The 24,888-nt window shown below is 42.6% G+C and overlaps 1 protein-coding gene across 16 annotated transcripts in view; it reads left to right on the top strand.

Annotated features, from left to right (window-relative positions):
• SYNE1 (spectrin repeat containing nuclear envelope protein 1) overlaps window positions 1–24,192 on the top strand; it is a 495,794-nt gene extending 471,602 nt beyond the window's left edge. For 14 of the 16 annotated variants that reach the window (XM_055536003.1, XM_055535999.1, XM_055535996.1 and 11 more), the window contains 9 exons: window positions 164–306; window positions 2,438–2,564; window positions 3,311–3,522; window positions 6,765–6,965; window positions 8,398–8,526; window positions 10,368–10,580; window positions 13,233–13,325; window positions 14,736–14,794; window positions 23,216–24,192. In XM_055536003.1, coding sequence (XP_055391978.1) covers window positions 164–306; window positions 2,438–2,564; window positions 3,311–3,522; window positions 6,765–6,965; window positions 8,398–8,526; window positions 10,368–10,580; window positions 13,233–13,325; window positions 14,736–14,794; window positions 23,216–23,456 — 1,418 coding nt within the window. In that variant the 3' untranslated portion in view covers window positions 23,457–24,192. The remainder of the gene's footprint in view (window positions 1–163; window positions 307–2,437; window positions 2,565–3,310; window positions 3,523–6,764; window positions 6,966–8,397; window positions 8,527–10,367; window positions 10,581–13,232; window positions 13,326–14,735; window positions 14,795–23,215) is intronic. The other 2 variants (XM_055536006.1, XM_055536005.1) reach the window with 1 other exon arrangement.
• The last annotated feature ends 696 nt before the right edge of the window (window positions 24,193–24,888 follow it).

Below are 24,888 nucleotides of genomic sequence, written 5' to 3'. Positions count from 1 at the left end.
ATCAGTCTAGTCATTTGAACTCCTAACCCACCAGCATGTCAGTACTAAATGTGCCTTATGATCACCCACACACATGCCATCTCTCTGCTGCCCTGCCTGTAGAATTTCTTAACCATCTCCTTGAATGTCAAGCTTATTGAGATTCTCATGGTTGACGCTGCAGGGGACCCTGGTGCCTTGGAGTCACAGATCCGACAGCTGGGCAAAGCCTTGGATGACAGCCGCTTTCAGATGCAGCAAGCAGAGAATATCATCCACAGCAAAACGCCCACAGGACCAGAGCTAGACTCCGGCTACAGGGGCTATGTGAGTATCCGGGCCCTTCTTGATCTTCATACGTACCTGGTGATCACAGCTGTGTGACAAAGAACCATCTGTTTGTGACATGAGGTCTGTGTCCGCTCTCTGCGTACCAAACTGCCCTTGAACTCATAGGTGTGTGTGTGCCAAACAAAGCCCTGTTAGCAGATTACCTTTGGTGCAAAAGTGGTCTGTGCTCAGCCCCCTGATCTACCTTAAGAACCAGCCTGTTCCTTTACACAGAGAACTGAAAGTGAAAGTGTTAGTCAGTCAGTCAGTCGTGTCAGACTCTTTTTTTTTGACACTGTGAACTGTAGCCCGCCAGGCTCCTCTGTCCATGGGATTCTCCAGGCAAGAATACTGGAGTGGGTAGAAGATCCCTTCTCCAGGGGATCTTCCTGATCCAGGGGATCGAATCCAGATCTCTTGTGAAATCTTTTCACAGATTGCTTTGGCCCTGGAAGGTAACTAGGCATTCTTTCAAATTCAGTTAATGATTTTTCTGACCAAGGTTATGCTCGGAGCAGCAGATTTCAGCTGGTATATTGCTGACATGGAATGGGTTTAGTTCTTTTTTTCCTGGGTGTCTTTTGAGTCACTTGATGACCCTGGGACTTTTGTATTCTCTTGTTTGTTTTCTCATTCTGGGGAAAACAATTCTGACTAACAAGATTTGGAGAGAAGATGGCAAGAGATTGTGTGTATTACCAGTTCCATTTTTAAAGCTCTTTGTAAAGTATGTAATAGCTTTGCTCTGCTCAAGTTACTGACAGGATAACTTCCCAGAGAAATACTCAGAGAATTACCTGTTTTCTTACGCATACTTAAGCAAGAAGATTTGAAAGTAAATCTCTTCAAGGCCTTCTGTCATGTCTCTTCACACCCCTCGTAAAAGGAAAGAAAAATTAATTTCCCTAAGCCTAATGACAATTCACACGTACTGCTTTTTTGAAACCAGGGAAGAGAACCTTTTATGCTGACGTTAACATCCTCACAGTTACAGAAGAGTAATTAATTAATCATGAGTTTACTTCCTGTTCAATTTGGCCTCTTATCCTGACTTCTATTATAGTGAAACCTCCTTTTAAAAAATATAATACAGTTTCACAATGAGCGTGCTGAAATCAACTGAGATTATACTTAACACCAATCAAAAGCAATCAAAGTAACTTAATAGCAACGTGATTTGGTAAAGGCTTTGAAAGAAAACGTTATGAGCAGTGTAGCAGGCATGCCTTGAAATGATTTGTTCCTTTAGTCTTTGAATATGTGCCTGATATTAAATATGGAGTTGGAAGCTTTTCTTTTGATGTCAAATTTATTCCCTTAGTATGTATTAAGCATTGCTTAGATTTTCTCATGAAACTGCTAGTGTTAATATTGTTTTATTCTTTTAAGCATTTTAATTACTTAATGCAAATAGATGCCCCTGTGAGATTTGTGGTAATATCACTGTTCCCACACTTCAGTTTAAGAAAAAGGGAGCAGCTTGCCAAAGACAATATGTTATATTGCCAGCTGGGGGCTCTGAGTGTTAAATCCCAGATCGATTTAGTCTGTTTTGATTCATAAATTTTAAAAGAAATTGGGAGGATTTGTGTAAAACCATGTGTGCCAAGTATATCTTCAAGGCATTGCTTTGTGTAAATATGAACATGTCACATGTTTTAGAAGCATGTTTTTGAACTTGACTTTTTTGTTTCCAGCAGAGCAGCTTACTCTTTTTTTTTTTTTTTTTTGGCTGTGCGGGGTCTTCATTGTTGCACAGGCTTTTCTCTAGTTGTGACGAACGGGGCTACTCTCTAGTTGGGGTTCAGGGGTTTCTCATTGCGGTGGCTTCTCTCATGGAGTACAAACTCTAGAGCACGGACTTACTTGTGATGCTTGAGGTTTAGTTGCTCCATAGCATGTGGGATCCTCCCAGACCAGAGATGAAACCCATGTCTCTTGAATTGGCAGGCAGATTCTTTACCACTGAGCCATCAGGGAAGCTAAGAGCAGCTTACTCTTTACAGAAAGGTGGCACTTAGCCACTGTCTTTTTTGAGGACTCCAAAGATATTTTCCCCAGGATCTCTTGCACTCATGACAGCTTGAGAATTTTGTGACAAGGGAGCCTCTTTTCTGTGTCGAAACAGATGAAACTGCTGGGTGAATGCAGTGGCAGCATAGACTCAGTGAAAAGACTGGAGCACAAGCTGACCGAGGAAGAGGACCATTTTCCTGGCTTTGTTAACTTGAATAGCACTGAAACCCAAACAGCTGGTGAGTGCGTTGTGCTCTATTCAGAACAGAGTGAAATAGAAGATCTCAAAACACTCTGATGCCTCTGAGTTCCACTGTGTTGCTTACCTCAATCTATACTATTCTGTCCTGAGAACTTTCCTTCAGGTTACAAGGATCTCTGGGGACAGAACAAGAAGGTGAAAAGTATCACAGTGGTTTTTCCCCATGTCCCATTTATTTTAAAGCATCATCTTTGAATCACTAGTCAGGAATCTTCTAGATATATGCCCAGTGCTCTCAGAGCTCTATTGCAGAAAGAAACCAAGAACTGAAAGTTATCTTCACCAACTTTATTGTTGTTGTTGTTTAATATTTCTGTATGTATTTATTTTGGCTGCCCCAGGTCTTAGTTGCAGCATGCAAGATCTAGATCCCTGACCAGGGATCGAACTCAGGCCACCCTGCATTGGGAACAGGGAGTTCTAGCCACTGGACCACCAGGGAAGTCCCAATGTTCGCTCACTTTAATGCTATCACTTCATAAATCTCTTTACAGTGTTAAATCTTATGGAGCTGATTTTTTTCTTCCCCATCATTGTTAAAAATGCACGTAGGAAAAATACAGCCACTATCCTGTTACTTACAGCTGACAGCAATAGAAATGCCCAGTGGCGTTACTTTCTTTTCTGTTTTAGAGTTAGCGCCCATGTCAGTTTCAAGCATTTCCTAAACATTCCACGTGGAGGAAAGCCCCTTACTCTCGTGTGCGTGTCCTGTCTTGCCAGGCGTGATTGACCGCTGGGAACTCATCCAGGCAGAGGCCCTGAGCAAGGAGCTGAGGATGAAACAGAAGCCCCAGAGGAGGCAGCAGTTGGACTCAGATCTGAATAGCGTTCTGACCTGGCTGCAGGAGACGGAGGGCGACCTGGAACAGCTTCAGCGCCTACAGCTCAGCACCGACATCCAGTCCATCGCGTTCCAAATCCAGAAGCTGAAGGTAGCTGCTCTTGGCCTTTCCCATGGTGCCAGACAGAAAGCAGCCACGTGGAATGCCCAGTCAGATGAAAAACAGCAGCCCTGGCTGTTACAACACTGACATAGCAGTGGGCCAGTGGTTGGTGGAAGTGGACACAAATGTTTCTCCAGCCATCCCGAGTCAGGGTGTTCCTAGGAAGGCTTGGAAGAGTTGAGAGCTGGATTGAATTGCAGAACCAGCCCCATAAAAATGTGCATATGTTTTAGTCGCTCAGTCACATCCAACTCTTTGAGACCCCATGGACTGTAGCCCATAGGCTGCTCTGTCTGTGGAATTTTCCAGAAAAGAATACTGGAGTGGGTAGCCATTCCCTTCTCCAGGGGATTTTCCTGACCCAGGGATCCAGTGCATGTCTCTTGCATTGCAAGCGGATTCTTTACCATCTGAGCCACCAGGGAAGCCCCTCATGAAAATAATCATGATTTAATGACCAGTTAAAATTGCATAAAACCTCCAGGTACCTCTGGGACCTAGTTAACCTCTTTTAAGGCAAACACAGCTATGGCCAGGGCCCTACAAGTCTATCTAGAGCTGGAGAGGAAGCCTGTCCTAGATGGTATACATGTGAGTTTGTAGAGACCTGAGGAAGCCACTTGTCATCCTGGAATCAGCAGAACTTCTGAACTAGGTTACGATAGTGGCAGAAGCAATTTTCAGTGTAATGAATCCAGCTAAACAAAACCTGTGGAGTAATCCTGCTACAACACCTGACATTTCCATTTGATTTTGACCTTGTTGGGTGTAGTACAGAAGATAACCTTCTCTAACTCCCTCTCTAGATCGTAAAAATCCTCTTCAGCCCAGCTATTGAGATGCGTTGAGATGCATGTGTGGAGACTTTTGTAAGCATACTATGGATGGAGAGCTCAGTGTCTTCTTAATAGCTCTCTTGGTCCTGCCTTTTTGTTTGGAGAACGTCAAGCTGTGCTTTTCCTCAGATGTAGCTACTGGGCCCTCTAGACTCAAGGATTAAGCAAAACACACTGTCTTTGTGTCTCCCTGGTTTCTGTGTATGCTGGTTTTCTTTGGGGCTGATGTTTTTCTGCCTTGTTTTAGCTGTTATTTTGTTTTAAATTTTCAAACAGTGAAATGAGTCTTCCCGACCACTGCTCAGACTTCTTATAGAGTAGCCTCTGTACCAGCTCCATCAATTTCAAGATGAAGCATCAGATGGGAAATGCATTTTTATATTCTCTGGATTACATTTTTTTTTTTTTTTAGAGTGCTTAAATTACTTGAGTGTCTCTCCAGGAAAATGTAAGGCAGTGTTGCATTGTAATCAGTTCCTTAAAAGGTTGATGAAGCAAATACTGGCCAGAATCTGAGGCCTAAGTGAGATCAGGGTGGAAAAGTTGAGACCTTGAAAGTCAGCCTATGTGATAAGAAAAAGCCACCCTCTTATCCATCCCTCCCCTGTCTTTCCTGTTTTCTGAGGATAAATATGTGGAATAACCTAGTACTTTCTACAATATTTGCGGATTTTTGTGCTTTTTTGTGGTTGATTCTATATCATGGCATATTAAGAATCCACTTAAAAGTGAAAATTAAGACAAGTTGGAAACATAACAAATGGTGAGAATTATAAGAAAATGTAGCCTGGGTCGATGTGATCTATAGGGTCATTGACTCTACTTTGATCTGGGAACATTTAAACAGTACCAAGATATTCAGTGATTAATGTATAACCTTGTACTCAAGTTCTTGAAATTTAGTTCTAGATTTTGGGGAAATACACACAGTAACACATCAGTCACCTGTTTGTTTTTGTTCTGTTTTTTTGTGAAACCAAGCTAAATTGGTTAGCTGACCAAATACTATTTATTCTCTTTATCATCTCAAAAAGTCTGGCCTGTGGCAGAAGCAGCGTTCTCCGGCTGTGGACCACTGACTGTCGGTGCCTGTGACGTCAGAACAGCTGGAGGCCAGGGCCTAGGAATCTGCTTTCTTACCAAGCGGTGCATTTCATACCTATGCACACAACTTTGAGTAGCATTGTTCTCAGCAGCTAAGTCATGTCTGCTTCTTTACAGAAGCAGACCCCATGGACTGCAGCACTCCAGGCTTCCCCGTCCTTCACTATTTCCCAGAGTTTGCTCAAACTCATGTCCATTGAGTCTATGATGCCATCCAGCCATCTCTCCTCTGTCACCCTCTTCTCCTCCTGCCCCCAGTCCTTCTCAGTCTTTTCCAGTGAGTTGGCTCTTCGCATCAGGTGGCCAAAGTATTGGAGCTTCAACTTCAGCATCAGTCCTTTTAATGAATATTCAGGGTTGATTTCTTTTAGGATTAACTGGTTTGATCTTCTTGCAGTCCAAGGGACTCTCAAGAGTCTTCTCCAGTACCACAATTCGAAAGCATCAGTTCTTTAGCACTCAGACTTCTTTCTGGTCCAACTCTCACATCCAAACAAGACTACTGGAAAAACCATAGCTTTGACTATATGGACCTTTGTCAGCAAAGTGATATCTTTGCTTTTTAATATGTTGTCTAGGTTTGCTGTAGCTTTCCTTCCAAGGAGCAGGTGTCTTTTAATTTCATGGCTGCAGTCACTGTCCACAGTGATATTGGAGCCCAATGAGTAGCATTAGACTCCTGAAATTGAATTTGTATGCTGGAACTAAGAGCACATTTCCTGCTGCTCAGAACTGTTGGACAATGCTGTGTTTGGTTTGTTTTGGTTGGTTGGTTGTTGGACTCCCATGATAGGGGCTGACTTCATCGTACTCTTTAGTTCACTGCCCAGGATCATCTTTGCTTCCTGAAAAGTTCCTTAATTTTATTTCTCTATCCCTTTTCTCCCACTGTTTCTTAATCCCCATTCCTCACACCCATAGCAACCATTCCAAAATTTTAATCTTCTTTTTTCACATGTATTCCTGAGAAATGTGGATTTGTATGTGCACAATAAATTTTAAATTGCATAAGTGCTGTTTTGTAGCCTATAGCAATCTGTTTATGACTCTTTCACTTACAACTATATTTTCTTAAGATCCATTTATGTCAGTAAGTCTATATCTGATCCAATTCTTTTAGCTCCAGTGTGGTCCCCAGGGGTGTGTACCTTAGCCATCTTGCTATAAGGCCAGTGTTAATTAATGGATCTTTTTAACTTGGGTGAAGCATTTCCGGAGGTCTCAGACTGTATCTCTTTAACGTTTTTATTGTTGTTTTCCTTGTTTGATTGCTCTCCTTTCTCTTTGCAGGAGCTCCAGAAAGCTGTGGACCAGCGCAAAGCCATCATCCTGTCCATCCATCTGTGCAGCTCCGAGTTCACTCAGCCTGGCCGGGAGGAGAGCCAGGATCTTCAGGATCGCTTGTCCCAGATGAACGGGCGGTGGGAACGCGTGTGCTCCCTGCTGGAGGAGTGGCGGGGTCTTCTCCAGGATGCGCTCATGCAGTGCCAGGTCTGTGGGGCTTTGGGCAGGCCACGTTCCAGAATCCAACATTTCCAATGTGGCTAAGTCTGTGACTCAATTTATCAGGATCACTAGAGGGATGCAGTTACTTCCCAAAGTCAGTATTCATGTGAGGTAACTTTGTGCCCAGTTTTCATTTTACTGGAGAATGTGTACATATGACCCAGAGTTGAAAAACCCCATCTCCTTTAGAATTTGCAAGAGACTATTCCCATCAATTTATTTCAGTCTCACCATTCCTCCTTTGACTCATTCATTTATTCATTCAACAGATATTTTCTGAGCACATTAGGAGACATCCAAGTGAGCATTACAAATATTTACCCATTCATTCAGACCACAGTTACTTGCCCAGTGTTTACAGACATGACAGACACTGCACTAAGCAGGCAGGATACAGCCCAGCCTTTGCTTTTGTTGGGGAAGATGGACAACAAAAATGCAAATAAATGCTTAACCAAGCTACTTCCAGATGATGATAAGGGTAACCGAATGAAAGCACTTTGGAATGGTGAAGTTGTATGAATGTTTGAGCCGACACCGGAAGGATGTTGCCATGAAGGGGGTCAAGCAAGTGGCACGTCTCAGAAGCAGGAAAGGGCTTAGCATCTTCAAGGACAGAAGGAGGCCAGAGGCCAGTGTGAGGCCAGTGTGATCGGAGATGAATGGCCAAGAAAGATCCAGGAGGTGGTCAGGAGACAGATCATGCAGGGCTTTGTGGGCAGGGCCAGGAGTTTGGGTTATAATCTGAGCAGGATGGGAAGCCTGTATTCCAGGATTGTAGGTGCCCCCAAGAGTAATGGCTGCTTGAAAGCAGGTACCCAAGCTGTGGTTTCCCCCATCTCTAGTTTAGTCTCCCACCATGGAGATCTTCCATAACCATACCTTGATTAAATGAACACATGGATGTGTGGAGAGAAGGGATTGAATTTAGGCCTTCAGAGATGGAAAGATGTGGGGACATCCCTGGTGGTCCAGTGGCTAAGACTTCGTGCTCCCAGTCCAGGGGTCCTGGGTTCAATCCCTAGTCCATGAGCTAGATACCATATGCCACAACTAAGACCCAGCACAGCCGAATAAATAAATATTTTTTTTTAATGTTGGAAAAATTTGAATACAGGAGGAAGAGAGAGGAGGAGAGTTCTTGTCTCCAATCTATGCTAGAGCCCTAGGAATTCAGTATTTGATGCCAGTTTTCCTTATGTCTAATTTTTCCCTAGAGTAATAAATTAGATGTTTTTTGGTAAGAACTTGAACTCAGATAATTACAATAACTTCAGTGCCTTGCTTAGCAAGGAGTTGTGTATAAGATCTGAAAACCAATGGTAGGAATTGTAATGCATGGATATTTAAGCTGTGAGAGAAAGAAAAATGTCTCATTCAAGACGATTTTATGCTCCATATTTTATTTTTTCCATAGGATTTTCATGAAATGAGTCACAGTTTGCTGCTTATGCTGGAGAACATTGACAGAAGGAAAAATGAAATTGTCCCCATTGATTCTAACCTTGATGCAGAAATACTTCAGGACCATCACAAACAGCTTAAGGTAAGATACGTAGACTTGGACAGCCTCTGCTTATGTGATAGGTGGTTCTACTTATTTACCTTTTATGTTGTAGTCTTTTAGTCTTTTTTTCCCCCTCATGATTTTTCATCTCTGTGAAGCAAGCATGTGCATAGAAGATGGCATATACTGGCTTTAGAATCTTGTTCTAAGGCCATTGTTCATCTAAAAATCTGTCTTCATCTTTTTTTTTTTTTTAAGCTAATTTTTTAATAGACTTTTGTAAAAAGTTTTTTTTCTGAGACATTTTTTTAAAGTCTTAATTGAATTTGTTACCATCTTGCTTTTGTTTAATGTTTTTGGTTTTTTGGCCACTAGGCATGTGGAATCTTAGCTCCCTGACCAGGAATCAAACCCACATCCCCCACATTGGAAGGCAAAGTCTTAACTGTTGTGCCACCAGGGAAGTCCTCAGATGGTCTTCATCTTAATTAGCCTGCTTTTATCAAGGCAGTTCTATTCTTATTTACAATTTATTTCTAATTTAAACTTTATATATTGAATCTATGTCACAAGACTATTTCGGATAACTGATAATAGAAGGACATTAAATCTATTAAAATAGAGAATCTATTAAAATAGAGACCATTAAGGATTCTTAAGAAGAATTAAGTATGTAGATTCAACCTCAGTATCAAGTTTTCTGAAATCTAAGACAAGGGAAACATGGTAAGTTAAACGATTTTCATTACCTGACAAAAAGGAAATATACTAGTTTTCAAGGAATAGGAAACATTTTATAGTACTAAATTCAAAAGGATATTTGCAAGATTTTTGTGTAGATTCTTATGCAAAGAACTTCGGACAATATAATGTGCCATATACTTAAGTGATTTTATGGAAGATAAGGAAGCATATTTGAGTTCCATTAGGAGAAAATAATTTGCACTTTGTCACTTTCTGTATTTTTAAAATGCTATTTCTTAACATTTAACACTCACAGTGACCTAACCAACAGAATTGGCAGCTTTTAGTTCAGTACTATAAATGTCTTAGAAACCCAGAGGAAATAGCTATGCAGCTACATTTTTACCAGACTTTTGACCTCAGACATTAAGTTGTGAGTGATGAATCACCCATATACCTTTTAAAAAAATCTCAAATAGATATCAGAGTATACCTCAACCAAGCTGAGTTTTTCTGCATTTATATGTTAGTTTTACTTTTCTTTTTAAATGATTATTTTATGGATCATTTGCATAATACTTTATATTTTAAATAATTTGACATGCATTCACCAACATGCACCTTCCAATAATACTGTGGACCAGGCAGGAATTAATATCACCATTTTACCTAAAGGAAATCAACCCTGAATACTCATTGGAAGGACTGATGATGAAGCTGAAGCTCAGATATTTTGGCCACCTGATTTGAAGAGCCAACTGATTGGAAAAGAGACTGATGCTAGGAAAGATTGAGGGCAGGAGGAGAAGGGGGTGGCAGAAGATGAGACAGTTAGATAGTATCACAGACTCAATAGACGTGTATTTAAACAAACTCCAGGAGACAGTGAAGGACAGGGGAGCCTGGCATGTTGCAGTCTGTGGGGGTCACAAAGAGTTGGACTTAGTGACTGAAAAAAAACCACCACCAAATGAGAATACAGATCAGAAATGTTCAAGGATTTTATAGGATGCTTTTTGGGAGAGGTAGGATTAGAACATATGTCCCTGATTCCCAAAGGCCATGACTGCTATATCCTTCCTTGTTTGATGCTTAGGTATAATTGTCCACTGAGTTAAAGTGATGTCATCCTGCACATGGGCACTTTCTCCAAGTATCAGAAATTCTCAGAAAAATATTTTTTATTATATTCTTAGCAAATAAGGCATGAGCTGTTGGAATCTCAACTCAAAGTGGCCTCACTGCAAGACATGTCTTGCCAACTGTTGGTGAATGCTGAAGGCACAGACTGTTTAGAAGCCAAAGAAAAAGTCCACGTGATTGGAAATCGACTCAAACTTCTCTTGAAGGAGGTCAGTCGTCATATCAAGGAGCTGGAGAAGTTATTAGATATGTCAAGCAGTCAGCAGGTAAGCTCTCAACAGACATCATTGTGTCGAATTTCCTGCAGAAGACCAAACAAGCACCATCTTTATCCATTTCAGAAAGACTCTGAATGGAGTACTTGTCAGAATAGAGTGTATTTTCTTTCAATCACTGCTCTTACAAATCTGGCTCAGAATAAAAAAGCGACTCGAAAACTTTCGTTAACAGGACACTACTTTTGATTCTGTTACATCCAAAAATCCTCTTGTAACCATTACTGCTGACCCTGTTAGCACCACTATTGTGGCATTTTATTTTACCCAGTTTATTTAAGAATGCATGTGCTTTCAGTAACACAGCGAGAGGAGGTCACAAGCAATTGGCGCACATGAGTTTCGTATTCAGACCTTAGAAGGCATGAATTCTCCTGACATAGATGACAGTTAAGTCATAAGAAGTGTTCTCTACTAGCTTTTATTTATCTATTTACTTGTTTGTTTATCTCTTTATTTATTGGTAAATCTACTGCATCGTAGTAATATTGTTGGTTTTAAGAAATGCTTTTGCAGGTAAGACTTCAGACATTCACTTGTGAAATCCTGTCATGAACACACAGACACGCTGAAGGCAAAAGAACTATCTACTCCCAGTAACAGCAGGTGCCAGAAACAGTACAGTTTCTCTGATGCTGAAAAGGGTGGCTGCTGGATGACCCATGTGCTGTCTCTCCAGCCTGAATACCCTGCAGCTGTAAGGCAGATTCCATCACCCACTTCATGTCAGTCCATTCCCGTCACTGAGAAATGATAAAGCTTCAGTTCAGTTCAGTTCAGTCGCTCAGTCGTGTCCAACTCTTTGAGACCCCATGAATCGGAGCACGCCAGGCCTCCCTGTCCATCACCAACTCCTGGAGTTCACTCAGACTCACGTCCATCGAGTCAGTGATGCCATCCAGCCATCTCATCCTCTGTCATCCCCTTCTTCGCCTGCCCCCAATCCCTCCCAGCATCAGGGTCTTTTCCAATGACTCAACTCTTTGCATGAGGTGGCTAAAGTATTGGAGTTTCAGCTTCAGCATCAGTCCTTCCAATGAGCACCCAGGACCAATCTCCTTTAGGATGGACTGGTTGAATCTCCTTGCAGTCCAAGGGACTCTCAAGAGTCTTCTCCAACATCACAGTTCAAAAGCATAAATTCTTTGGCACTCAGCTTTCTTCACAGTCCAACTCTCACATCCATACATGACCACTGGAAAAACCATAGCCTTGACTAGACGGACCTTTGTTGGCAAAGTAATGTCTCTGCTTTTTAATATGCTGTCTAGGTTGGTCATAACTTTCCTTCCAAGGAGTAAGCGTCTTTTAATTTCATGCCTGCAATCACCATCTGCAGTGATTTTGGAGCCCCCCAAAATAAAGTCTGACACTGTTTCCACTGTTTCCCCATCTATTTCCCAATGAAGTGATGGGACCAGATGCCATGATCTTCGTTTTCTGAATGTTGAGCTTTAAGCCAACTTTTTCCCTCTCCTCTTTCACTTTTCATCAAGAGGCTTTTTAGTTCCTCTTCACTTTCTGCCATAAGGGTGGTGTCATCTGCATACCTGAGGTGATTGATATTTCTCCCGGTAATCTTAATTCCAGCTTGTGCTTCTTCCAGCCCAGCATTTCTCATGATGTACTCTGCATATAAGTTAAATAAGTAGGGTGACAATATACAGCCTTGATGTACTCCTTTTCCTATTTGGAACCAGTCTGTTCCATGTCCAGATCTAACTGTTGCTTCCTGACCTGCATATAGGTTTCTCAAGAGGCAGGTCAGGTGGTCTGGTATTCCCATCTCTTTCAGAATTTTCCACAGTTTATTGTGATCCACACAGTCAAAGGCTTTGGCATAGTCAAGAAAGCAGAAATAGATGTTTTTCTGGAACTCTCTTGCTTTTTCGATGATCTAGCAGATGTTGGCAATTTGATCTCTGGTTCCTCTGCCTTTTCTAAAACCAGCTTGAACATCTGGAAGTTCACGGTTCACGTATTGCTGAAGCCTGGCTTGGAGAATTTTGAGCATTACTTTACTAGCATGTGAGATGACAAAGCTTCAAGTGACCCAGTAATGACAGAGCTATTAAATACCTAGCTATTAAAACATAGCTATTAAATAAATAAATACCTCTATTTTCTGGAAAGCCCAAACTCACAACCAGGAAAGCCCAACACACTAGAAGAATTAGGTTCTGCTTTTACTGCAACTGTCCGATTCTATTTTTTGTTTGTTTTTTAAACTGGGGTATAGATGCTTTACAGTGTTGTTAGTTTCTGCTGCCCGACTAAATGAATCAGCTATACTCGTACACACATCCCCTCGTTCGGGGACCTCCCTCCCACTCTCCACCCCCATCCCACTCCTCTAGGTCACCACAGAGCGCCGAGCTGAGCTCCCTGTGCTATAAGGCAGAGTCCCACTAGCTATCTGCTTTACACATGGTCATGTATTTATGTCAATCCTAATCTCCCAGTTCATCCAGTGTGCCCCCTACTCCCCGCCGTGTCCGCACGTGTCTTCTCTACGTCTGCGTTTCTATTCCTCCCCTTCTCTTTTTCCCAAAGATGGGGATGGGGTGGGAAATACTTTGTAGATCGCAAAGCCATCATGGCTCTGGGACGTGGCATCATTAAGAGCATCTGTTTCTCACGTAGGATCTGTCTTCCTGGTCTTCTGCTGATGAACTGGACACCTCAGGATCTGTGAGTCCTACCTCGGGAAGAAGTACCCCAAACAGACAGAAAACGGTAACTTCCCACGGGTTACTTTCAGTTGGCCCAAGGGAGGGAACACGGGGGCGCGACGGCCTTTGTACCTGACGCAGGGTCCAAGGGCTCTCCCCTTGCAGAGCAGGGGTACTCAGGCAGCGTGGGGTTGTCACTCTGTGACACGGAAGAGCTCCGTTTCCTCAGTCCTGCCTTGAACCCTCTCCACAAGCACTCAGGAGCGAAAAGAGCAGTTCTGTTTTTCAGAAGAATCAGGGTTCAACGTTGCGGTTCATAAGCAGGGAGACAAATTACTTTTCTTGCTCCAAGGGCCATTTCTAATAGAACGGTGCCCCTTGTCCCTTTGGCGGCCCCTCCCTTCAAACCACCACCGCCATAGTCCACCTCAGAAAGGTAGGCTCCACATAGAGGGGCGCCTCAGGCAGAGGTGGACAAAACCGAGCATCTCACAAGGCCATTGAGTTTATAAGACCAACGGGGGTTCTGCTGACTCTCAAGCAGGGAAGCTCCTGAAGGTGGTCTTGAAGGTTTTCTGTGATTGTACTGCCCCCAGAGTGGCACCAGCTCAAGATAACTCACGCACAAGGCCTGTTATGGGGCTGTCTCCCTGGCACACAATGAGGAAGAAAAGACCAGTTTTGGCCCCTGCTACCCTTTCTACCTTGATTTCTTTGTGTAATTAGAGGCTCGTTTTTCTTTTTTTTTTTTTTTTTTGGTCTGGCTTTATGATTATATTCATTTTGATTATCATTCCATTTCTTTACTTTTTAGAAATATTGATTTCATTTGTATTTTTTTTGTTATAAACACTTAAATTCTATGCTGATAAATGTTGTTATCTTTTTAGAATTTTTTTTTTTTATTTTTACTACATTCACTAGTTTCCTGTAGATCCTAGTTTAAGAATGTGAAGGAATACTGGCTTTTCAAGTCAAATTTTAGCCTTTATTTGAGTATTTAACTTATTGAGTCTTCATCACTATACACAGAACACTCTCACTTCATCATTATTTTTGACCTACCTGCCAAGAATTGTAATATTGTTCCAGTGTACTGGAAGATGAAAAAATATGTAAAGTATATTTGAAATCCGTAACGTAACATATTGCAGTTTATATTCATTGTAATTAAATATGCAGAGATCTTTGGGTGGTGTAGTCATTTATGTTTTTACCACGAAAAGGGGGGAAATGTACCCTCTGTGATATGCATGCCAAACCACCATCCATGTTTCTTCAGTGATGAGTAATATAGATGTTCATTGATTTTGTTTCTTCAACCAAAGAAAAGCCAGTTTCCTTGATTCATGGGTACTGATCATTGCATTTGATTTATATTTCCTTTGCTGCACTTTTAATTTTCATCAGTAGCTCGTCTTTATTTGCCTGGACTGAACATTCTTCTTTCTTTACCCCTGTTCATTGCAAACAGCCACGAGGCAAATGTAGTCTCTCACAGCCTGGACCCTCTGTCAACAGTCCACATAGCAGGTACCTTATTCTCCTGGTTTCCACACTGTTCTAGAACTCCAAGAGGATGATGAAAATTGTCCATGATTTAGTCAGGCCTATATTTGGTCTGCCTCAGGGTAGTTGAGAAACTACTCTTTTCAGTCCACACCCTTTCCTAATAAATTGAGAGAGAATTTTCTAAGTGGAAAGTATAAGAAAATCTCAGAGCGTAAAATATTTGGACCCCACCAAAATTTGGTTTAACTATACATAGGCCATCCAGTACTTTTCATCCGATGGTGTTTATTCTGTGTCCTCGTAAAGATTCGACGTCACTGATAGCACAGTGCCATTTGATTCATGGCAGAATTTTATCATCCTCTTTTTTTCTAGATTTTACAATAAGATAGGCATAGATCAATGAATTATTTTACCATCCCCAGAACCCACAAATCTGAATAAAATCTACTAACACCCCCAACTTTTTATTTTATTTTCGTGTTTTATCCAGATGGTGGGTTTTGGAGTCTCAACATGGCAAGTCCTAATCTGATATCACTTAAAATTTATAAGCACCTTCTCTCTTCTGCTTCTCCTAAAACTCCTCTTCAGCCAGCACACACACTTACCTTCCTGACACTCGGCCAGCTCTTTCCCTCCGGAAACAAGAGCAGTCAGTCTCCCCCACCCCCGCCCGGGGACCTCCAGATAGCCTCCTCACAGCTGCCGCTCTGCTTTACGCCTGGCTTCCAACAGTCCCTGTCTCTGCAGTTAGTGATGCTTTGCCTTCTTCGTTGTTGGTGTGATGTCTGTGCCCCCGGCCCTTTCACTAATCAGTTCACATTTCCCCAGACAACTTTTTGAAAATACTGTCCGTGGAAGCTGACTCTTCATTCCAGTCGCCAGAAGTTCACTTTTAAAAGTAGTTTGTCTCACCACTGAGCTGGAATCTCAGTTCCTGGAAGGAGGGTGGGGGATGAGGAAGCGCAAACAGGCCCCGAGTCAGAGTGGCCCCGAGTCAGAGTGTTAGCTTTCCAGCTGTGTGCTAAAGGGACCAGCCTTTGCTTCTGGTCGTTTCCACTCAGCTGTGTAGTATAGAACAGATCATGATCTGCTTTCTGGTTTTAAGCTTCCCTTCACTATGTTTTGCTTTTTTTTTTTCTTTCCCTTTGGTTTGGTTTGATGACAGTTTTGTGGGGCTTTTTTTGGGGGGGTGGTCTATAACAAAATATCAATAATAAAACATGAATGGATAAAACTCATGGGGATTTTTGAAGATCACGATGGGCTTCTCCAGGTGCGCTGATGTTTTCTTAGCCCCCTATAAAAAAAGACATCATGTACTGTAGAGAGATCGCTGTTTCATAAAGTCCATCTTCTCGCCACAAATTACTGATGTGTCATAAACAGAGACGGGGCATCCTGTCCCCACAGCGTTCCTTTAAGGATACCAGAGACAGACTCTGTAGTTCACATAAATGATGGTGATGAGAAGGGGAAAAGCTCTTATGTTATTAATAGTATCCATACTGGTAGCAACCGCCCTTTGGTTCCCAATTTCCCCTGTTCTTTCAGACAGCCACCCAGCCTCATGAAATGTCAAAGGCCTCATTTCTCAGGGCAGCAAGGGCTTCGACACGTCTCCTAATGGGGCTTTGCAGCTGGGGCAGCCACGTTCTCAATGTGACATCCGCAAGGTGCCTTCAGCTCTGCTCTGTCCAGCACTGTTTATTAACATCTTTCTGAGCACACAGCACGGTGTCCACTTTGCTGCTTACAGGACCTGAAATACAAATGATCCTCACCTGAATGGCAAACGTCGGCAAACACCTTGGCAGGCGGATTGTGGTTGATCATTCTTGGATCCTTAACTCCTTGGCACCTCTCTTTGGGGTGCACCCACAGGGACAATAACATGGAGAGTCTGCTGGGAAAGAATTAACTTCTCTCACAATCCAGGCTGTCACGGTGTTCCTTTACATTGGACTGGAGATTACCTCGCGTTTGATCTTGCACTGGTCCAGCAAACTTCAAAGGTTATTGCCAAAGCACAAACAGTTTAGAACGTTGACCGCAGCCATCTGTGATGGGAAAATTTTAGGCATGTATTCTTTCTGAGAGCAAAGAGGCTGACTTGAAAGAAGCTGGGTATTTGTTTGAAGGGAGGGTTCTTATATTCTTTTTGTGGTTTAAAGTCAGATATTAAGAATATCAGTTGTTTGCCTGCTGTATATTTCAGATTGATTCTAGAGCCATTGTCCTCTGTTCTCTTACATGATATTCTAGGGCTAACACTGGATTGATACCAGTGTTTACCATACACCTACTACATTTAGGCCCAGGACCCACAAAATTAATACAATATGGTTCGTGTCATAAAAAAATAGTGATATGTCATAATCTAGGGATCCCCTAAATCAAGACTCTTTAATATTCAAAACATTTGAAAGCATACATTCCTAATAACTATTCACAATTTTTGAGATTAAACATACTTAAGATGCATGGCTTTTTGAAGCCATGTTTATGATGGCCCAGCTGACACTTTTCCTCCAGTTTTGATGTGAAATTATCTAACCTGAGAGCCAATTAATGTTCAAAATTCTACTATAGATTAGTTGAAGTTCACACATGGGAAGATTTTACTCCAATTTCCTGCAAGGCAAAGGAAAAACTCCTCCATAGTCTGCATAGAGGGAAATGATGACTTCATTCCCAAGCTGAGAATTATAACATGTAAATCTTCCCTGGGCCTCTTTAGTCTTTGGCACCTTCTACACAAAGAGCTGAGACAGAATAAGGGGCGAATGACTGGCTGAAACACTGAAACAGAGGGGGAAAAGGATCTCATTTTTAAATGTGTTCAAGGGAGCATTTAAGCAGGCACAGTGGGGTTTTCACACGTACATGAGGGCCTCACTGTAAACACTTCAATTTCTTGTGGAGTTTTTTTTGCAGGTGTTTTCTGTCCTCCCTTGGGGATTTATTTATTCAAAGCTCTCAAAGGCCTCAGACTAAAACAACCTTGCCCCCGAGGCAGCCGGACACCCTGGCATAGGACAGTTAGTTATAGGGCAGGCTCCACTGTGTTTCTTGTATATTTTGAGGTCTGCGTTCCCAGTGTTTCCCGGGAACAAGTAAGACACTTTGGAAAAATATATCACCTCTTTGAAAGTACTGCTATAAATCAGGGCTATTTCCCTGGAAGAAAAGGCTGAATCTAGCAATATCCCTGAGGGTGTGAGTCAGCACACCCTTGCTTTAATCCTACAGATAAGAATGATAAGTTGCTGGCATTTATTTAGCATTTGGTGTATTCTAGGGACCATGCTAAGCGTTATATATTTGTTATCTCATTTCCTTATTTAATCCTCCCAACATGTTCATTCCCAATTTTATAGACAAGGATATCCGGAAATAGAGGCATGAAGATATAGAATTTGAAACCAGGTCTCTCTTACTCTGAATCCTAGCTTGTTAACCACTCCACCCAACTGCAGGCTCTTAATGGGTGTGTGTGTGGGTGTGTGCACGCATGTGCATATGTGCTCAGTCACTAAGTCATGTCCGACTCTTTGCAACCCCATGGATTCTATAGCCCACCAGCCTCCTCTGTCCATGGGATTTCCCAGACAAGAATACCAGAGTGGGTTGCCATTTCCCTCTTTAAGGGATCTTCCCAGTTCAGGGATTGAACCCGCATCTCCTGCATCAGCAGGCGATTCTTTACCAATGCACCACCACCTGAGAGGCTTACATGAAACAGCAGTTCCAGGGCTGGGGCTACCATGGGCTGCCTGAGATAGCTTTGGACCAGCCAGGATATTCATTTTGGAATAAGGGAAGACACACCCTAAGTTGATTCTGAAAATTTGTCTTCTGAACCACATACCCAAGGAATAAAGATCACTCACACAAGAACAGAAAAGATCATGGACAACCTGATATTTCCTCACAAAATTTTCTATTCTTCTGCTGCCAGTGTTTGCTCACAAGTTACAAAATGAGTTGAAAGTGTCTTTTCATTTGTGTTTCAGTGAAATATGCACAGAATTAACTCATTTTATTTCCTTGGTGATATAAAATTTTTGAGATGAGTTGCACCCCACATGCACACTCACTCCTTAGGCTTCTCACAGCCCTTCTGAGACTTTCTTTGCTGTGGTGTGTTCATAGGTATGGGCTTCCCTGGTGGCTCAGCTAGTGAAAAATCTGCCTGCAATGCAGGAGACCTGGGTTCGATTCCTGGGTTGGGAGAATCCCCTGGAGAAGGGAAGGGCTACCCACTCCAGTATTCTGGCCTGGAGAATTCCATGGCCAGAGTTCCCACAACTACACATAGTTTGGGAAAGAGATGAAACAATGCCTAGGCAGTTTTTTTACCCTCAAATTTGAATGAGTGAGGGGAGTAAGAAAAATTATAAAATAAATGTTTACTTGTAGAGAATAAGCATGTTTGTGCAGGACAAGATTACCCGAAATATCTCCATTGATTAAGTTCCTTAAGCAAGCTTACACATTTAGTTTTTCCTCTGTCAACTCAGCCTCCACCACATCTGTTTAAAGAGTAAGGCCCTTGGAGAGGGATGAGTGAGAGATTTTTGTTCTTCCTCCTGTCAGATTCCCCAAGACTCTTGAAACTTAATTGAATTTAGATTAATAGATTAAATATTAAACGTACTCACTTACTTGGTATCATTAACCTGCTAGTATTAATACTAGAAGGGACAGGTTCATCCTAAGAAGAGAGAACTTTGGGACTGTTGAAACCTTAGTAATTGCCCCATGCGGGTGGCATTGTTTTCAGTAGACCAACTGGACATTTCCAAGAGCAGTCAACTGCATGGAAAATCACTAAGCTCTGTGTGTTCTCTTTGTCCCCATCTTAGCCCATTATTTCTACCCAGGCTGGCATTCTTCAACATTAGAAAGCTTGCACTAATTAAATGTTAATACAGAATGCTCTGATGCTGTTAAATGTGCCATGTCCTTCAGTAGACTACAGCATCTGAGCCTGTCATCCAAATATGGTGACCTTGTCTTGCTTTTCTCAGGAGTGGACTGGTCAATGTGTAGCCCTTGTTTTGATCTCGATCTTTGGCTTAATTGTTCAAAGAAGCTAATAATTGACAAACAGGCTATTCAGCTCTGTCAGTCAGATTCTTAATGATATGCATGAATCTGCCCATCACTAATGTCCTGAAGTGTCTCCTAAAGAAAAAAGTCAGTTTGAAATCTCCCTCATTTTATTTAGATACTGAATAATAAGAAACGTGGAGCTCTCTTTTGTTTTTAAGTCGTCAGATAGCTGACAGGTGGAGAGTGTTGTTCACCAGGGCCTATTTTCAGATCATTCAGTCCAGAGCTCATGGGTGACTGTCTCGTCCTTCTCCAGACACTTTAAACCACTGAATTCATAAACTGTCAGAACCAAGAAGTTTTTAGGAGATTAATGCACTCTCATCTTTGCAAATGAGAAAACTGAAGGCCAGAGAGATTAAATTACTTGCCCACAGTTGTACAGCTGCCTCAAAATAGAATGTCCCTGTGTCCATATACTGACTTGGTGGTCTCTGTAAAGCTGTGAGGCTTTATGATTAAAAGCATTTATTCTAGACATGAGGAAACCACTCACCTCCAAGTATTTTAAGATATTGCCTTCTTTGCCTCTACATGGGAGATACCCGTGACGTAAATATGACCTGGATGGCCTTCATTCATGCCACCAAACAGCAAAACATTACAGAAACATGCTGCTGGAGCTCTTCCTTTTTTATATTTTTTACTTTTTGGCTGCATCTTGAGGCATGTGGAACCTTAGGTCCCTGACCAGTGATCGAACCTGTGTCCCCTGCATTGGAAGGCAGAGTCTTAACCACTGGATCACCAGGGAAGTCCATACAGCTCCTCCTTTAATTGTCAACTGGGGCACGTGATTTACTCTATTTATAAAGCCTAAGTTCTAAAAGCTAGAATACCAGAGTTGAAATTTTCATTCTATGCCATGCTAGCTGTGTAACCTCGAGTGGGTTGCCTAACCTCTGTGCCTCCTTTACATCAGCTATAAAATGAAGGTGGGACAGGAACACCAAGGACTGCTGTGGGGATGAAGCGAGAGACAAATGCTTCTGTTATCCAGCAGTTAGAAGAGTAAATGTGAACTTTTGTTAGTTATTTATCTACAAAATCAGAAGATGGATTAGCTACTCTAAGGCTTTATCTCAGGATGAATATTTTACAGTTAGGTAGCTAGAGAAAGTTCTAATTAATAGATATGTGACAGACTTATTTTATGCCCTGGGTCAGGAAGATCCCCTGGAGAAGGTAATGGCAAGCCAGTCCAGTGTTCTTGTGCCTGGGAAATCCCATGTACAAAGGGGCTTGGTGGGCTACAGTCTATGGGGTCACAAAGAGCCAGAGGAGACTGAGCATGCATGCACACAGCATATCTTCACAAAACAGTGTTTCTGAGCATTGGTCCTAGCAGAGGGCAGTTAATCAATTTGACCACTAGATGGTGATTGAACTCTTGTGGCCTCCCAGTTGGTAACCTCTTTACATTCACCAATTACTAGAAGACATAAAGTGTATAAAACACGGAGCTTGCAAGTTGGAAGCCTGTCTAGTCTAATTTGAAGGATTTGAAGAAGAGGTTGTAGCATAGAGGTGAAGTCAGTTGTTCAAGGTTTGTAGACCAGAAAAGAACTCAGTCCCAATTTAGGCCAGGGGTCTGTTTTTTTCAATCACGCTCTGAGAGCTACAATAGAAACCCAGTATAGTACACGGCTGCTCAGAGCTTCTACAGGACCGGTCTAGACTGTTTCACATATTTCTTTGTGAATTTAATGAAAGAGTTTTGAGTAGTCCCTCTGTTCCCTTTTAAGGGGATTACTTCTGTTTTTTATCTTAACATTTTCTTTGGTGCCACTCCTCACTGATATCAGTGTAATCTGGCTTCTGAAATTAGTGGCTAATAAGGTAGCTCTGATAGCTCAGTTGGTAAAGAATCCGTCTGAGATGCAGGAGACCTCGGTTCAATTCCTGGGTCGAGATTTGCTGGAGAAAGGATAGGCTACCCACTCCAGTGTTCTTGGGCTTCCCTTGTAGCTCAGCTGGCAAAGAATCTGCCTGCAATGAGGGAGACCTGGGTTCAATCCCTGGGTTGGGAAGATCCCCTAGAGAAGGGAAAGGTTATCCACTCCAGTATTCTGGCCTGGAGAATTCCATGGACTGTATAATCCCTGGGGTCTCAAAGAGTCGGACATGACTGAGCGACTTTCACTTTTCTTTTCAAGGTAGCTGGAGATGGTGTTTTCTCATGAGATAAGCATACAGAGTGACCAATACAGTGTTCATACCTGTATACCTCTCCTGTGCTCTCACAATCAATGCCCTTACCATCAAACCATTAGAGAATTCAGACTAGGTGTGGGGAATGAGTCTCCTTGGTACATCTGTTCTTTCTGCTTCTGCAATGTTGTGTGTGTGTGTACACAATTCCTCTTGTAAATAACATTGCTTTCCTCCTCTTCTGCACTAGTAACCAAAACATTAATGGATGCTTACGAAGAGAAAGCAGTACCCCCCACCCAGAGCCCATTTCCATATTCAGTGTTTCACAGGCAGTCTTTCTTATGAATTCTGAAGTTCATGCTTGATCTCTAATGCACTGTTTCAAAAGTAGATGGGGAAATTTAAGAAGATAGGAAAATGTGGAACATTGGGTCTAGAAGGAGCTTTCAAGACACAATCTATCTTCAGAAATAGTGTGTCTGTTTCCCAAATTCATGGAGCCAGTGACAGAAGGATCACCCTGGATTCAGTATCATTCAGCACCTGCATTGTGTAGACTGACTCCACTGCCACACTTATTCTTACAGCCTTGGAATCCGCTAATATTAGGCCAGTCGCTGACTCAGTGCAAGATGAAACCAGGGTATACTCTAAGGTTAATTCAACTCTGTGGGTCTGTGCAAAATGACTGCAGCTGTCCTTGTCCTTACTACACGGACTCTGGCACGTCCAGGACAGCTAGACAGGAGGAAGACCTTGTGTCATCCCGACAGCCACTAATTGTGCCTAATGTTGCTCTTGATATTCTTGCACCAAAAATGTACTGCATCAAACATCTACATTTTAATTATCCCGGGTCTACTTAACTTATGCTGGTGGAGTGTGTGTAGAGAAATTATCTTTGTTGGAAAAGGTTTTGCCAAATCGAGCGGTGGAATTTGAACCCAGTTAGTTACCTTTAACTGACTAAATGTCTGCTTTCCATCCGTGCAGTTTCCAAACAACTCTTCATTTGGTGGTGGGTGGATCACCTGGGTTTACTGCAGAAGGCTGGCAGCTAACTGCCAGGTTGGGTTGTGTTCAGCCTAACCAAAGGGGAGGAAGCAAACAGCAGCATCCACCCAACACTGGAGATACTTGAGTTATTGATGTCGATTCTTCTCTCAGGTCCATAAAAGGTGGCTCCGATTCCTCCCTTTCTGAGCCTCGGCCAGCCCGGTCCGGCCGAGCCTTCCTGTTCAGAGTCCTCCGAGCGGCTCTTCCTCTTCAGCTCCTCCTGCTGCTTCTCATTGGGCTGGCCTGCCTAGTCCCGATGTCAGAGGAAGACTACAGTTGTGCCCTTTCCAACAATTTTGCCCGATCATTCCACCCCATGCTCAGATACACCAACGGCCCTCCTCCTCTCTGAACCAAGCAGATGCTCTCTGCAGCTTGCTGTCGGTCGCCTAAGGAGGAATTTGGCCCAGGGCAATCCCAAAAGAGCAAAGAGAGGACATGAGTCTTGGCAAACGCCCTCGGTACGGCAGCTGACGCCCACCTCCCCCTCCCATGTGTGCAAATCGCAGCTTCGGAGGCGACGTAAATGGTGATGGGGAGGGCACATAGAGGACAGAAGCTGGGAAGAAATTCTGATTGAGCCTCAGCACTCAAGAGAGTCAAAATTTCTACCGTTCCCTGGACACGTGAACTCTGGGCCCTTGGCCCATCCTGTGTGTACCCAGGGACTTCGGAGACCATCTGGGCAGCTTTCCCAAGGTGCTGCTCCATCCATTCAACAAGTGATGCTACCTGAGCACCACGTTGGCATCGAACAATCTACCAGCCAACCAGTGCTGAAGAGATTTGAAGACCCTGTAACATACAGTTTTTAAGAGCTTATATGGCAGCTTCCTTTTTACCTTGTTTTCTTTGGGGCATGATGTTCTAACCTTGCATTAGAAGCACAAGCTGTAAATCTAAAAGGCACTTTTTTTTAAAGGTATAAAGAAACATTGGATGTAATAAATAAAAATCATGGAAGGCTTTATGTGAAAAAAAAGTTGAATGTTATAGTAAAAGAAATGATATTTATGTATGTACAGTTTGCTAAAGCCAAGTTTTGTTTGTATCAATTTATTTGCATTTATTACAGATACTATGAAATATTTTGTCTGTGCTTTTTTTTCCTTCCTAAAGAAATGACTCTGAATTTCCCTATTAAGCAGGCACTTCTCAGAATGCAACTTGCTGCTGCTGCTAAGTCGCTTCAGTCGTGTCCAACTCTGCGACCCCATTGATAGCAGCCCACCAGGCTTCCCCATCCCTGGGATTCTCCAGGCAAGAATACTGGAGTGGGTTGCCATTTCCTTCTCCAATGCATGAAAGTGAAGTCACTCAGTCATGTCCGACTCCTAGCAACCCTATGGACTGCAGCCTACCAGGCTCCTCCATCCATGGGATTTTCCAGGCAAGAATACTGGAGTGGGTTGCCATTGCCTTCTCCAGAATGCAACCTGAGTTATCTTTCTTTTGTAGGATAAATGAAGCTGAAACATAAGCGTACGTTAAAAAAAAAAAAAAAATGGAAAAAAGGATGAACAGTGGTAGTGCATATTTAGACAGAACTCTGGATAACTTCTCCCTTCTCCTTCCACAGCCAGTCACATCTCCCAGCTGTCTCCCAGGTGCCTCCCAGCATCTTTCATACCTTTCCTATTCTCCTTTCTTTTCTGTTCTCCCTGCACAATTGGAGGAACAACCTGTGATCTCCTGACTGAGGCCCCTTGTCCATTCCATCCCAAGGTTTACCAAAAAACCACGGGAATATCCCTGAAGCACACTTCCATTCAGACCCCTTCTTT

This window comes from Bubalus kerabau, chromosome 9 (genome assembly GCF_029407905.1).
Source record: "Bubalus kerabau isolate K-KA32 ecotype Philippines breed swamp buffalo chromosome 9, PCC_UOA_SB_1v2, whole genome shotgun sequence".
Lineage (NCBI taxonomy): Eukaryota > Metazoa > Chordata > Mammalia > Artiodactyla > Bovidae > Bubalus > Bubalus kerabau.
The sequence above is the reverse complement of the archived record's forward strand: the minus strand, read 5'-3'. Positions and strand labels throughout refer to the sequence as shown.